Source organism: Tinamus guttatus, unplaced genomic scaffold, assembly GCF_059628265.1.
Source record: "Tinamus guttatus ecotype Peru unplaced genomic scaffold, ASM5962826v1 Tinamus_guttatus_pri_ptg000225l, whole genome shotgun sequence".
Classification (NCBI taxonomy): domain Eukaryota; kingdom Metazoa; phylum Chordata; class Aves; order Tinamiformes; family Tinamidae; genus Tinamus; species Tinamus guttatus.
The window spans coordinates 15,937-33,485 of record NW_028288759.1 but is presented as its reverse complement, the minus strand read 5'-3'; the positions used below and the strand labels follow the sequence as shown (position 1 = coordinate 33,485).

At 39.3% G+C, this 17,549-nt stretch overlaps 1 protein-coding gene across 1 annotated transcript in view; it reads left to right on the top strand.

The window, feature by feature from the left end:
* Positions 1-3,682, top strand: part of VIPR2 (vasoactive intestinal peptide receptor 2) — a 48,556-nt gene extending 44,874 nt beyond the window's left edge. The window contains exons 11-13 of the mRNA XM_088525174.1: positions 2,165-2,294; positions 2,388-2,429; positions 3,316-3,682. Of these exons, the coding sequence (XP_088381300.1) occupies positions 2,165-2,294; positions 2,388-2,429; positions 3,316-3,489 (346 nt within the window). The 3' untranslated portion in view covers positions 3,490-3,682. The remainder of the gene's footprint in view (positions 1-2,164; positions 2,295-2,387; positions 2,430-3,315) is intronic.
* Positions 3,683-17,549: the final 13,867 nt, after the last annotated feature.

Sequence of the window (17,549 nt, the reverse complement as noted above, 5' to 3'; positions counted from 1 at the left end):
ACATTCCTATTCCCATTCTAATGCATATTCCCCTTATAGACATGTAATTTGGTGTGTAATCAAAACATGAATAATTTTGATCCATCAGCGAAAAAAGGGTATCACCAGATTGGCATAGAGCTGGGCTGGAGAGAGATGCATCGTTTCTTTTGTGTTTGCTCTTTGAATTAATTGAAAATATGGGAAAGATAAGTGAACCTGGATGAAATTATGCAGTCACCACCTTATTATTTAGCATAATATCTGACATATGAGCAGGAAATCTGCTGCAGTTTACATCTTGTGGCTGAAAATTTTCTTTTTTTCCTCTGGTATTTATGTATTTGATGAAAACGAGGCATTCTCTTCATAGCAGGCCCATCATTCTCCAGAGTTTCCTGTAGAGTTTCATGGTGTAAAAGAGTCCAACATTTTTAGCAAACATGTTCTTCAATGTTTAGCACTCTAAACTTTTGGTTTTAGCATTTGATTGTCTGATTGAATTTGAATTGGATGGTGTTTAGCAGATATGCATAGGAAGAGTAGATTAATCTTCCCCAGAAATACTGCCTCTGCAGAACAAATTAAAGGTCTTTTTTTTTTTTTTTTTTAAAGTCAGCTATTTTTGTCTGGATCTTTCCTTCATTAAAATGTTAGTGCAGTATAGTGTAGGCAACCTTAGCTAGTCATACTTGTTAAAACAAGTGAAATAAGAGACTAAAATAAATAGTGCTCATGCAAATCACCATTTTTCTTTTCTTCCTCTCTCCCATCTACCTGCACTTGGTTCCATACTTGTTCTTAATTTTACTTTTGCACTGGGAAAGGTTAAACTGAAAACAAAATCAATTTTCTACTTCACTTGGGAAACAAGAAAATTTGCTGCCATCGTGATTTCCTCCGGTTGTAAATTCTTACAGTGAATTTCTTTTGCCAAGTAAACCCTATTTCTCTCACTTACTGATATCACCTTTAGGGTTTTATTATTGTTGAGAAACTTTGCTGTCAGAAACGATTTATTTCCACATAAGCAGATTCAGTCTCTGAGATATTATGAGCAAAGGGAGGACACAGAAAAAAAAATAAAATTGTTTGAAATACATTAATTTCTGTGTTAAAATGGGCTGCCTCAAAACAGCTTCCTTTCATTGTTGAATCAAGTTATATTCCTCAAGACAGTGATAAATTGGGGGTCTCAACACAAGAGCTTTTTGATTTTTTTTTGATGCCAGACCTCTATAATCATGCATGGCTGACCCTGTATAATGTATAAAGCTGATGTTATTAAAGTGACATGAGTGACAGATAAAGGATAATTAGCAATTCATCTTTCCAGTAGTTTCACCGGCTATTTGTCAAAACTATTCTGCTTAATAATTTGAAGTTATCTTTTCCTTAACTTGTGCTAAATTGTTTTTCATAATTGATGAAATTTCAAATTAATTAAGGTTAAGCGCTTAATGCCATCACTATAGTTAACGAGTTTTTTTGATTTGTTAGTAAACCTAAAATTGCTGATGAAAATCTTATAGTTGATATTATTGTTGATGGCATGACCTAGATGTTGCTTATGCTCCATCTATATGAAATGTGCAGGCTAACCGTACGCTTGCAGCCCTTGAGGACACTGCTGTAATAATTTCAAGATCTAGATCATACCTTACAAAAAAAGGAACTGTTGGATGATTTTGTAGGAAGGGAATGCCCCTTTCCACTCTGAGCCCTTTGTACTTCAGAAATAGCCTAGAAGATCTGATGGCAGCTAGCGATGCTTTGTAGACCACGGCCCTGTGGAATATCACAGTCAGCTTCCCCATCCAAAAATGTGTGACATGGAAAGGGGGTGGGACCTGGCTTGTGTCAAAGATCTGTAGCAGAGCGCAACTCCCTGTGGATATCCAGATTTTCTGATTCAGAGAGGTCCTGCAGCCTTTTACCAGCTTTTGAAACTGGACTAGATCAGCAAGACAAAGTATAGCATGGAATTGCACACACTCATTTGTGGAGCTGCTATGTGGCTAATCTTGTAGCAAACTTGAAAGGAAAACAATTTTCAATACATACGAATGACTCTTACTATAATTGTTTATAAATTTGAAGTCACGTGGATTTATCTAAACAACACTCAATCTTAATAAAAAGACCTTATCATTAAAATCCATCTTTTTCTGTTTTATTTACTTAGGAGACTTGCAAAATCGACGTTGTTGCTTATTCCATTATTTGGAGTTCACTACACAGTATTTGCTCTATTTCCTGATCACAGTTCCAATAACTATAAAATGATATTTGAGTTGTGTTTGGGATCTTTTCAGGTAAATATTAAAGCTTTTCTTCAAAAGAAGTTTTGCTTAGTACTACTAAGTACTATTAGTGTGTGCTAATTAATGAATATTATCTGTTTGCAGGGGTTGATTGTTGCAGTCCTGTATTGCTTTTTGAACAGTGAAGTAAGTCTCTCCACTTCCTCCTGAGGATGTAATTTTTGTTTTTAATAAATAATTTCCCCTCTAATTCCACTCTTAAGTATCAGAAAGTTGTTTGCATTCCAGTTCACAGAATACATATATTGTAGTGTGAATGCAATAGGAGAAATCAGTATATTTGGGTGGAGAGTTAGGAGCTAAATGAAGTCTAAATCCTAGAAAACTGACGGCGTGTCGGTAAATGTGTTTTCTGTTATTTAATATGCTCTATTCTAGCCCTGTTAAAACCAGTGTGAATTGTGCAACTGAGGTGAAACAGATCTAGGAATTTATCCAAAGCTGTAAACATGATTTTGTAAGTGTTTAGGGGTAATCTTCTGCCCAAATCTCACCGTAGAACAGCAGCAGATTCTCAAAAGAGTTCAGAATGTAGCAGCTTTCCTAATTGCAAATGAGGGAAAAGAAAGGATTTCCTCTTGATGTCAGCCAATTTTTAAAGCAAAATGTACTTTAAATATTATACAGTGTCAGACAGAAGGAATCTGCCTGAGGAAAACATCTGCTTGCACAGGGAATTGAAGTCAAGTCTTTGGAGTTCTCTTCTGGTCTTTGATATCTATGGAATGCCTGATCTTGGCCTAATCATTTGGTTCTATGCTTCAAATACATATGATTAATAGCTACCCACCAAGAGCTTCTGTTCCAGTGCTTCAAATCTGATTTTGAGAGTGGCCTTGGGGTTTCTCCTAACATACTGTAGACACTGTCTTTGCCTCAATTTTATAATCTTTGTAAAAACTGATTAGAAGTTATTCCCAGAGGTCCGCGCTTGACAGCCAGTAAATGTGGAAACATTGCTTATGTGAAAAAGCAATGTTTTCACTTGGCGTGTGTTTTCTTTCACACCTAGGTGCAAGGGGAGCTGAAGAGGAAGTGGCGCAGCCTGTGCTGGAGGCAGACGGCAGGCAGGGACTACAGACTCCACAGCTCTTCCATCTCCCGGAACGGGTCGGAAAGCGTCTCCCAGCTCCATCGGCATTCAAGAGCTCAGTCTTTTATGCAGACAGAGACCACCATGATATAAATCAGCTCGCTCCCCTAAAGGGGGGAAGCAGGAAACTGTGGGGTTTATCAATCATTATGTGGCTTGATGTGATATTTTCTAAAATGTACAGTTTAGTGCTTTGCTTTTCTACATATCGATATTTGGGAAATTGGTTTGTGCAGCCAATGAGGCAATAACAGAGACATCTGCTCCATGGATGCTTTGTGCTTTTTTTTATGCCAATCATATGAAATATGATGTTCCCTTGTCATTTATTAGCCATAACTATTTAAAAACTAATTTACTATACGGTTCCTTTCTCTTCAGTCTGTCTGGGTTGAACTGTGCCCTCTCAATGCAGAGAGCTTTGGAACGTATGAAGGTTTGGATGAGAAACAAGAAAATTCTTGCACTTTATTTAAAGTAATATTTCTTTCTTTGAGGATATAGGCACTAGTTATGGAAAACAAAAGCAAAATAAAGAAATATCAGGCTATAACTAACCACAGTGTAGTAACCCAGTAACTCAGTATTATTTATACAGAGGGGGAAAAAAAAGTAGAAGTTTTTAGATAATTGTATGAATCTTCATTTAGTTCAGAGATGACTTTCTACTTGATTCCTATCTTGCTGTCTCCTCTGAAGGTGCCTTTTTTGTTTGTTTCTTTGGTTGTTTTTTTTTTAGGTTTTGGTACAGAAAGTAGTCCTAACTTTGCAGTCCCTATCAGAAAGCCTACTACAATAGTTATGATTAAAACATCACCATTAGCCAATAGCACTATTGTAGCCACCAGTTGTGCTCCTCTATTTAAAATGCAAGAGATTTGTGTTGATCTTATATTAAACAATTTCTGAAGAGGTACTTTATCGCTAGAAAAGTCTGGCATAAGATAAAGAGGTTGGATAGCTTATTACCCATTGAAATAATGCTTTCGTATAATATTTTCATTAAAATATGCCTCTAGATCTATGACCTTGACAATTAAAACAGAGAATATGGCAATAAAGTTATAACTCCCATTTAAGAAATAATGTAAATATTTTAGCTTTATTCCATTTTGTGTCTGAGCAGATTTAAAATTTAGTCCTGGATATGAGTCCAGCAAAAAAAAAAAAAAAAAAAAAAAAAAAAAAAGACAATCCCTAAAAAGTACCATAAAAGGCATAAATGGCAAGAATTTCCAGCAGCATCAAGCCTTTTATGTAGTCACTTCATAAAAAAAGATATAGAAGTGACAAGTTCTTATAAATATACAAAGAACATTTGCAATCTTTAAAGAAATAAATCCAGTTATGTTTACTTCTCGTGTCACAGTTGACCATGTCCACTCTAAATAGTAAGTGTGAATAATATGTATTTATATGAGTACCGCGGATCCATAAAGAGAATTGCCCTAATATTTCAGATAACAGATTGTGTGGAACTAGCAGAATCCAAGGCCCTTTGCATTTCCAGGAACAGAGGGGCATGGCAGCAAAGGAGAATGCCTTGGATGGCATATGTGTACATTCCTGAAAATATTGCCAGGGCTAGGAATGTTATTGGCAGCTGTCAAAATGTGCAGGCACCTCTTGGTCTGTTTTGCTTTACCTATTTATCAGTCAAACGCCATTTATTATCCTGGAGTCATAGAGAGTTATGTCAAAGCAAAAATAGCAAACGCCCTAATGGTCACACATGCTACGGAGGTGGTAACACTATGACACATATAACTATATGACACCTGCCTTTATGCAGTAGGGTTTTTTCTTCTTCTTCTTCTTCTTTTTTGGCATTAAAACATAATTATTTAGCTGTTACTTTGCCAGATCTGACCTTATGACTATTGGGGACCTCCAGTCATTCTTAGTGTTTTCTGCTGTCACTTGGTGAAGTAACTGCGAGTTGCTGGAGAGAACTACCTTGCCCAGTAGTGTCTAAAGATAGAACCATACATTTATATTTGAATTTTATATATACTAACTATACCCAAAGACGTTAGACCCAAAAACCATTGCTGACCTTTAGTGTTTCTCCTTCATCCCTGAACAACCATAATCACAAAATCCCCACTACAAATATATAAAGACACATTGGAGCTTTTGAGGGGTTGCTGGTATTCCTGAGTTAAATACATCTGCGCACTTCAGGCTTCTTTGCACGGCATTAGGAATGCTCAGCTTCCTGAAAATTAGATCATATTTGGATATGTGAGAGATTAGTTTTCGAATGCAGAATTTATATTTTCCGCTGCAACACAGAAGTGGAAAGGCACACCTGACAGGCATTCAAACAGACTCGTCTTTGTGTTCAAAGCAGGTTCTGCAGGCGAGATGAAATAGCGAGGGAATCGTGGTGTAGAAACAGAGTTTTCAAGCAATCAGTTCCATCAGCCTGGTCTGCATGATGCATTGCCAATTATGTTCTTAGAATTCATTGTGAATTCTAGAGAAAACTGTCTTTGCTTTAATTAGATGAGCACAGAGAAAGATCTGCATTTTAATGATTTCTAAAGTAAATGAGGGAATACATTGTAAGGTGTAGCAAAACAGCAGACATTTTTCAATAGGGCAAATATGCATGTGGACTTGCAGTGCAAATGTGGACATGCAGTATCCTACTGTTCTTGCAGCAAGAAGGGCCACAGGAGGCAGTAAAGCTGCATTAGTGATAGAATTCGTGGTAGAACTGGGCTTACTAATTTTTCTGATGACTTTCAATTGCCTGCATGGGAAGGGAAGAGTGGCACACAAGGGAGGCTCTGTATGTATTTCTATCTAGCCAAAGTGCCTCATCCCTCCTTTAAAAGTCATAGAATCTAAGTATAGATAACGTGTTTTTCTGAGATGGCTTTACTGCATGCTGCTTGCTACAAGCATTTTCAAGTTTGCAAAGGCCCAGAGGCATGATGCTCATCAGTTTTTACTGCCACAAGATTCTGATCTGCCAGAATGTCATGCAAAGTTCCAGCGTTAACCCCTTCCAGCGTTAACCCCACCATCATGAGGCTCGTTTGAACTTCGGATGCCTTTACACACTCAGACACTCCATCATATTAAAATTTATGCAAAAAAAAGCAAACCAGTTTTATGCATCTAATACTTTTTGCATTTTTATGACATACTAAAACAGGATAGCTCCTCCTAGTCTTGTCTGTCATTACATCTTGCACTCCCTGAGGAGACAAACTGACTTTCCTTGGGCTGTGGTAACTCTAGGGATCAAAGAGACAGTTCAGGAAAGCATCATTGGCATCCTTGAGAGCTCTCTCCCTTAGACCTTGTTGTGCCAAGGCAGGATGCAAAGGCATCAAGGCAGGGACATGCCTTCCCCAATGGCCTTTCACATTCTGCTCTTCTCTTTTTTTTATTCCTCTGCAGTCTTTCTCTGACCCACAATCCTATGGTTGGGCCAAGTTCAAAACTGAGTTGTACTCTTCAGGGGAGGAAACCTGGGTTTTTGTTCCTGCTGAAAAGCCAAGAGGCTGTGGTGTGGGCTCTAGGTTCCTGAGCAAGAGCAGTAACAGCCTCCCCTCTCCTCACGTGGTTACTTGGTGAGCTTCGCTTCTCCCTGCTCCCTTCATTGGGAGTGAGTGTTATCAGCTCCATGTCCTGACGATGCCTGCGGAAGGCGTTGTGACAGATTAGTCCATGTTAATCATGACCAGAATCTCTCTCTCTCTCTCTCTCTATATATATATACATATATATATACATACACACACACATATATTTTTCCATTACTTGACTTAAATATTCCTCTGCAGAACCAATTTCAGCTGGATTCTTTAGAAAATCAGGTGAAATTCACTTATTCTAATATTGGCACCTACAAGTTAGACATCTACTTCTGAGTCCCATGCCTTCCAGGTAGACCCAAGTGCTTGTTGCTTGTTTGGATTTATGTGGATTCAGGTTCCAGCAGTTGTTTCTTGCTTTGATTTGGGTGTTTGGTCTTCTTTGTCTTTTATAGAAAGATCATCTACTAAACTGAAGTGCTCCTCAGTATGAGACATTTTCCTTATATGAAGTCTCCTGCTGTTGAAGTCACATCTTAATTCCCTCTCTGAGAAATTAGAGATGTCAAAATTCTAAAATTCTCCCTGCAGGGCATTTTCTCAAATATTTTTCACAATCCCCCCCCGTGCCCTCTCCATTTGTAATTGCTTCAGCCACAAAGAGCAGAGAACTCCAGCACCTCTCTTGACAAAAGCCGTCCACTGCGGATCTCACTCTGCTTGCAGATCATCCGCTCATTTTAACTGCTGACCAGCAACTGGCAAATGACATGCAATGAGAATATGAACGGCATTTTTTTTCTGCCATCTGAACTCAAATATTTTTCTTTTAAGCTGGCCTGGGAGTCTAAACTCCCATTTCCTTGGTAAAAAAGCCGCAGCGAAGTGAGGAACATCATTTTAGCCATTGAAAGCGGTGTCTATGTTTAAGAAATGTTAGGAATTTGAGCTGCATTTCAGTAAGGACTCCGAGCAAATCTGGAGTGCGCATTTCGCTGCGACAGTGTGGTGATGGGTGCTGCATACAGCCCTGCAATGGAGCATCAGCAATCAGGTAGTCTGGGACTGCTAATGAAATAAGGCATTTCTGAGTGCAAGCGTCTCTGCTTAGGGACTGAGATCACTTCCATTATTTCTTTCTTATTTTTGTTAGGTTAAAAGGATTTTTTTTTTTTGTATTAAATTCACTTTATACGGATATTTTTTTCTCGAATCTCCAATGAAAACAAAGCATGTTTGATAAGAAAAGTAGAACTGTTGAAAAATCTGCAGCCAAAGCTCCTGAGGATGCAAGGGGTGTTGCTGGAACCATTAATGCCTGTGCACAGTCATGCTGCAAAGAGCATCACTGCTTTTTGTGCATACCTTTACATTACCATGAGTGCCTATATAAACTCTGGGTTGTCAGGAGTATCCTGACACGACCAAATAGCAGCAGTTCATCTACAGTGCTATTTTGCTTATTGATCGGAGACTGTTGAAATAATAATGCGTTTTGCCATGTATGTTATGGGGAGCAGATCGGTACAACAGCGGAAAGGAGCGGGGTCGGCGGGTTTGGCAGGGTGGCGCTGAACCTGGTTTCACCTTTGCAAACAGTATAAAGTCACTTCAAAAGCACTAACACTTCTGTTGTCAGCTAAGCCAGGGATCGAAATGCCCCAAACCGCTCTATTTCCCAAAGTAAGTTTATTATATGCTGCATTTTTTTTCTGGAGCGTTAGTACGAATATTAGTTCGAAATTCTCTTGTTCTCTTTATTGATAATTTTTTATCTGCCAAATAGAGCAAAAATTTAAGATGATGTAAATGAATGTGATGATTTTCTACAAAATGTACAGACTGTGATGTTGTATAGATTAATATGTGTAAATAGATTTGCTTTTCATACTGTAACCCAGCACGTCTATCCTTTGTGTTTCCTGTTTTGTTCATTTTTGTTTCATTTTAATGTCACATCCATAATAGCCTTCTCTGTGATGTGTTGTTGATAAAACTGTGAAAAAATAGGCATTTATATCATCATGCTGTTAGTGACAATAGTAGTTAAAAACACCACAATGGACCGAAGAGGAATGAGAGAAAACAAATTTAAAGATTTTGTACAGAACCTGTGTTGTTTATGTTTCAAAACTTTGTGAGGATTGATGCAGTTTTATCACTGATTCAGTGGGTCAGGGTCATGTTGAAGGATGTGGGTGAGTTAGTATTTCACTTTCTACTTCAACAGCCTAAGGAATATATGGCTTAATGCAACTTAATTAAGTTTACATGAGTATAAGGACACACCACACCAACAGACTAAATCCAGGTGATCCTGGATTTCCTGTACTGAAACACTGTGATGGCTGGTAGTTATTTGATTTACTCCATCTTGCTTAAAAGCATATGTCCAGGTATCTTTCAGAAATATAATAGAGCTGGAAGAATGGAAGGCTATGAAACCTTTTCTGAAGAGGGAACAGCATTTATCATGCATTTCTTCTCTAATAGATATCTATCTATTTCTATATCTGTATCTATATCTTTTACAGAACTAGATACACTCAGAAAACCCCCTTTTCAGAAGTTATGTGGCAGAGAAAGGCTCCCCTGCCTTGGCAGCTCCAGGCTTCTCCACAGTGTAGTTGAAACAGGATTTTATTGCATGGGAAAGGAAAGACTGAGGTTGCTCCTGCCGTGGGAATGAGCATGGGAAAGAGGGATGGAGAGCTGTGCTGCTGTCCCTCATGGCACCAGCAAATTTGCCCCTTTCAGGCCGGGTCTGCCCTTATCCCAGAAGTTCTGCCACCAGGAGGGCTCCTGTGGGCCGTAGAGCTGCCGGCATCTGTGAGCATCTCACAGGGTCGAACCCACCGGCGTTCAGCTATGGGCCTACAAAGCCCTTCAGAGCCCTTGGCCACCTGCATGCGTCTTCTCTTGTCACTGCTGAGACTGGACGGTCCCTAAAACAGGTCGCCTTGACTTCCCCATGGGCCTGTGTGGGGCAGAAGGTCCCAAAGAGCCAGGCCGGAGAGGAGCAGTGGAGCTGGCTGGATTCCCATCAAACTGGTAATAGCGCGAGGCACCTCCCCAGGAGCTGCAATCCTCTCCAACCACCAAATCCAGCTTTTTTTGCAAAACTTCTAGATACCTGTAGCATTATCAATGTAGGCACATTCCTAGGGCCACAGATATTAATGTCTCAGAATACAGGATACAGGTCAGTGTACATATATATATATACATACATGTATATGGGGGGAGCAGGAGGAGGAGGGGAACGGTGTCTGCATTCAAGAAGTAGCTTATAGAAGCAAAAACTTATATTGTGTGACATTCTAAAACTATTTTATTACATTGTGTGTATTCTAAAATGTCTATTCTCACGGACTGCACAGGTAGCTCCTTGGACTGTACAAGCCTCTTGTCTTAATAGAAAGATGCAAATTATCGAGCCCTATGAATACAAGTCAAACATTACTTCATTACTCAGTGTTTTCCATTAATTATGTTCTATCATTTATAATTGTCTGTATTTTAATACCCTTATCTTTCTGTAACAATACAGACAGGGACACATTACAAGCTAGCTGACATGCAGTTCAGGTTGAACTTTATCTCAAACCACTTTAAGTATATGCTGTATCAAACTATTTACAGACTTCCCCATAGGTAAAATAAGTGTTTTCCTAGCAGCATCCTAAAGACTATCACCAGTGGCACGAATTAAACTCATGTATCAATTAAATACAAGCATTGAATTTGGGAGACAACAAAAGAGCAAAATGAAGAGCAGTTCTTTATGTTGAAATCCTCCTGCAATTCTGAGCCTTTGCTGTTGTAACTGAGATTGCTTTTCAAGGCAAGCCAGCACTTTCTGTTTGGAAAGGCTTTAGCAATAGCCCCAAGCCACTGCTTATCCCTGGCTTCCTGCTTGCATTCTTCACCTGCTCTTAATTAATGCCTTGGGCTTCAGCTGCTGTCTCAGTAGGATAAGAAGAAAATGCTTTGCAAATAATGAAGGAATCAATAAGTATGTCTAGAAAGACATAATTCATAATGGACCCTGACTATTAGGCGATATTTTATTATGCTGAGCTGGATTCGCAAGAAGTGATTTCGAAATTAAAAACTAATCCAAATACTATAGAAAATTGTGCTGTAGAGAATGATTGTGCCTTAGTCAGGTGATGAATTAGACAATTTAATCATTCCTGCAGATTCTAGCTTCTGTTATTCACATAAGTGCCCAAACCATATGGCCTCTGTTAAAAAGAACACTTTAACTGGACCTTATTGCTCAACAATAAAAAACAAAGGGAAAAATATTGTTTCCTTCAAAAATACAACATTTTTAAAGAATCATTTTAGTAATTTTGACTAAAAAGACTGGAACATCCTGTTTTTGGAACAGGACAATAATTTATCAATCCAGATACTTGAAAGGACTTTTAACATATGGAATTGTATTTTTCCAAATTAAAAACAAACAAACAAAACCCCTTAAAAGTACAAGATGTACCTTGTTCAAGCTATAGCTCTTTTTCCTTGTCCTGATGCCTCAAACACAGTCTGACTCTAGCTTGGAAGACATAGGCAGTCCTAGTTTGCCCCTGTTTAGACCCAAATCATTTCTATTTAACCATCTCAGTTAAGTGTTCAGTTCAGATAACCTGTCTTTGGATGAACCCAAAGACACAAAACCAAGGCTATTTTGTCTCCTGGATGTCCCCCTACAACACTGGTGGGGACCTCAGGGAGGAATAGAGGTAGGGCTCCGGGTTCTGCCACCTCTGCCAAAACCCATGGGAAAGCCAAGTAGTAACTGGTATCACATATATAACACGTATAACATCTGGCACCACTGAAGCTGGAAACTAGAAAATGTTTGTCAGCACTGGAGGACTGAGATGTTGAAAGAGCTTAGTGGCACCTAAGAAAAATCTCACTTTTAAATTCATGCTTATAAGGCTTAGAGGGATTTACATGGCACTAGTCTCAGACAGCCGAGGATCAGATCTCACAGTCCATTCACTTACTTTTCCTACAATCTTATACAAGTAGGCGATCTTAACTTCAGCATAATTCCAATATTCTGGAAAAAAAAAAAGTTAAAAAAACTTCATGAATTTTTCTGAATCCAATAGTTTAAAAGTGTAAATGAATGACAAAAATTCCTTAAGCTTTTGACCCTTGGCCAGTGACTGTCATGAGACCCTCTATTAATGTTTCAGCTATAGGTTTGTTCTCATGCAGCTCCAGTACCTGAGCTAGGACTCCACTGTTGATGTAGATGATTTGGAAGTGAGTACTAGAAGGACGTTTTTAGTCTTAGTACATCTTCGCCCACTATTGTGCTCTGTATTTATCCACAACCAAGAAAAGTTCTCCCAATTAGCTATTCATGCACCGATCCATGAATAGCACAAGTGTACATCTATATATGTTCTCAAAATGTCTGGGGCGAATAGTTTATGATGTCCTCTGGGTTGCAATTATTCATCTCAGCATTTGGCAATACACTTGGATGGTTTTAACTTTCAGTATGCAATGTGTCATCAAGCCTAAAAAATAGTGATTTCTTTGGACAATCTGGATTCTGAAGTATTTGGTTGGCTCATTAGGTGGAGAGTGGCTTCAGATATTTGTAATTAATTTGCAGTTGGCTACTTTAAGACATTTTTAAAAAAATCTGATTAATTCAAAATGACAAATCAAAAGAAAAACATATGGATTGACTTTTTCAGAGTCTGGGAGAAAAATAGGTGAAGTTGGGGGAACAAATGGGACCAAAATTGGGACTTATTTTGAGGAAATATAGTTTTCCTACTGGAAGATGAAAGTGCCAAGGGATCCTGGTCTGGGATAAGACATGCAGGAGGTGACTGGAAACAGGAGGAAGGGTGTCCAGATCCTTGGTAGTCAGTCGCTCCTTAGGGACCATTTCCACAGGGAACTGTCAGTGGTTTTCCAAGCAACTTTTACCTGTGGGTGTATAAAGCTAAATTTTCAGAAAAATGGACTGCGTATAAAGCCTGAGTAGCTTTTCTCCAAATAGCTTGCAGTTAGGTTACAGAGCCTGCTAAATTCAGACATACAGGAACAAGCCATCTATCACTGAAGATCCACGGAAGTCCCCTTAATTTGAGATTTTATGTATTTCAAGTGTGGGCCTTTTCTTAGCTTTCTACATGTGACAAAACTAACACTTTTCTGAAGAAGGAAGAAAATCAGAAAACTCTGTTTGATTTGCAGAGACAGAGAAGACAAAAGCCTTTCATCAGACCAAGAAAGCATCTCTTCACCAATAAGCAAGTAAGGCAATATCTCTGGGAAGCATTTAATGCAAATCAGGATTCCTGGTCTCATCGCCAGTCTTAAACACTGTGATATCAGCCATGTCAGCTGAAGGATTATGTAAATTGTTATTCCCACCCATGGTCTTGCTAACTTAAATACATTTTGAGACAAAAATCACACATTGGCAGGAACATGTGCCCGATGGCTACTAACCCTACGAATGTGCCCTGCCTGACCCCAGACTGCCCTAGTTGCTCATCACAGTTGACTTGACTCTGAAGTTAGAATCAATTCTGGGAAAAAGAAAAAAAAATCCTTAGATTTTCAGGTGGGCCAATTCAGAGCTTTCCACTCATTCAGAGATTAGTTTTTGTTTTTGTTTTGTTTTGTTTCTAGACCAAATATGGATTTATTGTTCTTCCATTTGCAGTCAAAACAGAGTAATTCTGGCTTTCAGTCCTCCACAGCTGTCTGAGCTGTACCTGTCTAATTGTAAATGATTCAATAGTGGTAATGGCCCAATAATGGGCAGGCCTCAAGGCAGAAAGCAGAGTTGGGAAGGTTAAGTGGGGTCTATCATGGAGCTGGAGAGCCCAGAGACCAGCACATCAAAGTACAGCTCATAACCAGATAAACAGAAGGGCAAGTTCTGCTGGTTACTCATTAATTTGCCCTTGTCTCTACCTGTGAACTGTTAACATTCTCTTTCTTAATACAGCTTAAAGTTTGCCATCCTCCTGTGTACACCTATGGATGTTTAAATATGTTCAGAGTTAAACTAAACAGACATACAGAGTCAAATCCGAGCTCCATAGAAGGAACAGCCTATTGCCCATCCCAGCTTCAAAGTACAGTTCGTTACCTGAAAAACATGGGTCCTATAGGAAAGAGGTTTGAGACCCGATCAAAGCCGAGGAGACAAAGAGTGCCCTCTGAAAACCTCTCTGTGCTTTTGATGTTGACTTAAATTGATACCTGGCTAGAAGAACTCAAAGCTCTTCTGGCTAGAGGTGCATCTCTAATGTCTAAGGAGCTCATGTAGGCTTCAATCTGCTTCCTTCTGTGGGTGAGTTTTAGGCACAGCAGAGTCATCTGGGGCCACCATTCTGCAGTGCAGAAGACTCTGAACTTGCAGGGTGACCTCCCAGTGTGGAGTCCAGCCGTGTCCCAGACTCAGATATCTCACTATTAATGCACAGGATTTCTGTTTATTCTTTATGGTATCTATCTTCTTGTAAATGTTTGTTTTAACTTCTGACATGGCTTTTCAAGTACTAAAGTGACTATTAATTACCGATCTGATGTATGACTTCAGAATATGATGAGTTACTTAAATCAAAATGTTTTTATCATAGTTAAGTACAAAAAAGTTGACAGATTTGATATAGCACTATTTAAAATAGAGCCTACTGGGACAATAACTATGTTACTGTGGAAAGAGAGCTTCAGTAGATTAAAACAGTTGCAGATTTTGAAGATATAGGATACTTTGTGCTATATATGTAAATAAAGAAGACAAAAGAAGTTGCAGAGGTGTCACTAGACCAGATTTAGTTTCTTCTTTTCTTTGCAAATAACAATCTGGAGATGGTCTCTGGCTTGATTTCAGCTGGCATTAATAAGTAAGCATTTTTAATGTCCATTTAGATTCCACTTTCTTTAAAAATTGGCCATTGTAATGCAGATGAGTAGTTCAAACAGGTGGAGAGATGGATCCAATAGATTTTCCTTCTATCCTCTATTGCAATCTTATTTTTTAAAACTGTTGTATTTTTATGGATAGGGACAGTAGTCCTTACCACTCTTCGTACAGATGAGTAATTCTGAATGATATTTACAATGATTCCTGCTTCTTCCTACAGCATTGCTTTCACACAACACCTTTCTTCTTTTCTCCCACTCACAGCAGCATTGCTTGCAATTTATCAAATGTTGTGTTAATAATAAATTAACGAACCCCAGAGATGATGTCTGGGCACAGAAAAATCATGATGTAAATGACTGGCACAGAACACTGAATTAATGCAGCAGTTTATGTGCAATTTATGATTATACTTAAGAATTGTATGGAGTATATTAAGTACCTAAGTATCTCCAGTGGGTCTCATCTCATCCAAATGACATAATTCTTGTTAAAATCATATCACTGATGCGGAAAAATAAGAAATCTATAACTTGGGACTCTTCCCAAGTCAATATCAGTCACTGAAAAATTGAGGCTTCCTCTCAGAAAAAGTTAATATTCCAGAAGCAGACGACTATGTGAACTTACAGGTGAGGACTTAAATTCCCTTTGCCTGCATGAAGTCACACTCTGATAAACTTTATTTTCAATATCATTTTACTCAAAAGCATGTCATTGGCTTCTATGAAATCTCCCTGCAAAGGAAATAGTCAATATAAAAGATGGTAAAGATCTGCAATGATTTCATAGAATCATAGAATCATAGAATGCTTAGGGTTGGAAAGGACCTCTAGAGGTCATCTAGTCCAACCCCCCTGCATACGCAGGGACACCTAGAGCACGTGGCACAGGACTGCATCCAAGCGGGCTTTGAAGATCTCCAGAGAAGGAGACTCCACAACCTCCCTGGGCAGCCTGTTCCAGTGCTCTGTCACCCTCACTGTTAAGAAATTTTTCCTTAAGTTCCTATGGAATTTTTGATGTTTCAGTTTCCGGCCATTTCCTCTAGTCCTATCAGTGGCCACCACTGAAAAGAGACCAGCACCATCCTCTGCACTCCCTCCCTTGAGGTACTTATATACACTGATTAGATCCCCTCTCAGCCTTCTCTTCTCCAGGCTGAACAGGCCCAGCTCCCTCAGCCTCTCCTCATAGGGCAGATGTTCCAGGCCCCTGATCATCCTTGTAGCCCTGTGCTGGACTCTCTCCAGCAGCTCCACATCCCTCTTGTACTGTGGGGCCCAGAACTGGACACAATACTGCAGATGCGGCCTCACCAGGGCTGAGTAGAGGGGCAGGATCACCTCCTTCGACCTGCTGGAGACGCTCTTCTTAATGCAGCCCAGGATCCCATTGGCCTTCTTGGCAACGAGGGCACATTTCTTGTAAATGCAATATAATGTACGTCTGCAAGATTTCAGGAGGGTGTTTTTTTAATGCATTTACAAACATTTTTAAAAGCACTACTGTACTACAAGCAGTGGGGCTTGGTTTGTAAGATCAAACCAATGACCTGCCAATGATTTGCGTTACAGGATAGCCTCTGTGGGGCTTCTTTCTGACCCAGAGACTTCACTACAGGCTGCACTCTCTAAAGGGTGACTTCCTTCCGCCTGTGGTGGTTGAGCCATCCAGTGCACTTCGTATGTGTAAGATTTCCATGCTATGTAATATATAGTTTCCAGTAGCTTAAAGTTTCCAAATCAAGAGTTTGCAGTTCCTTACTGCTTGCTTGCTTGCTTGCTTGCTTGCTTTCCTTTTTTTTTTTTTTTTTTTTTTTTTTCTGCTCAAGGGTTGCTTTGTGTCATGCAGCTTTGTTGCACACCAAGATCTTTTCTCGTTATTGCATTTCTCTGGAAGAGGTTTCTTGCCCTTCCTCAGCCCTTAAGTTAGCAACTTCCAGGCAGCTGATATAACTGTGACCATGGTGATGCACCAGGACTCTTCTTTCAGGGTTTCCACTCCCAGAGGAACGGAAAACTTCATCAAGCATCAGATTTCTCAGACTGTTATTCCTAAGCCTTGCAGAAGGCTATTCATTATTTGCAATAATGGATAAAATTTAAAAATAGCAGTAGGGTTGTGTTTAATAATAGAAACCTTCCTTGTTTACTTTCATCTTGCTCTCAGCCAAGGTGGAATTAAGCTTTCAGAGGTTAAGATGGAGCCTGTCATTGTCCAAAGTGCCGGCTGCTTCCCGTCTGCCTTTGCTTTCTTCTCCTGTGAGGACAGGACACAAGAGCCAGAATCCTCCTACTGTGTCCCCCAGGCTAGAAAGCCTTATGTGTCTCTTATAAAACTTTGTTTCTTTGTTTCTTGGAGCTGCACGGGAACACCTTATGACACTTCTTTTTCCCTACAGGAGAATTTTTTCCTTAAAAGTCTGCAACATTGCCCACTTAGGCTTCACATATCATCTGCTCTCAAGCATTACATCCTTCTGAAAATACCCTAGTAAAACCTTATGAATCATCATGTGAATACTTATAAAAGCTCTCTTTTTTGACAGATTCGAAGCTATTTTCACCCTGTGAGGTTTTAAAAAGCTCTGAAGACAATATCACAGGTGGTGCAACTGGAATGAAGCTACTAATTTGACTAACATCCCTTCCCCTAAGACACGCTGCTTAGGACCC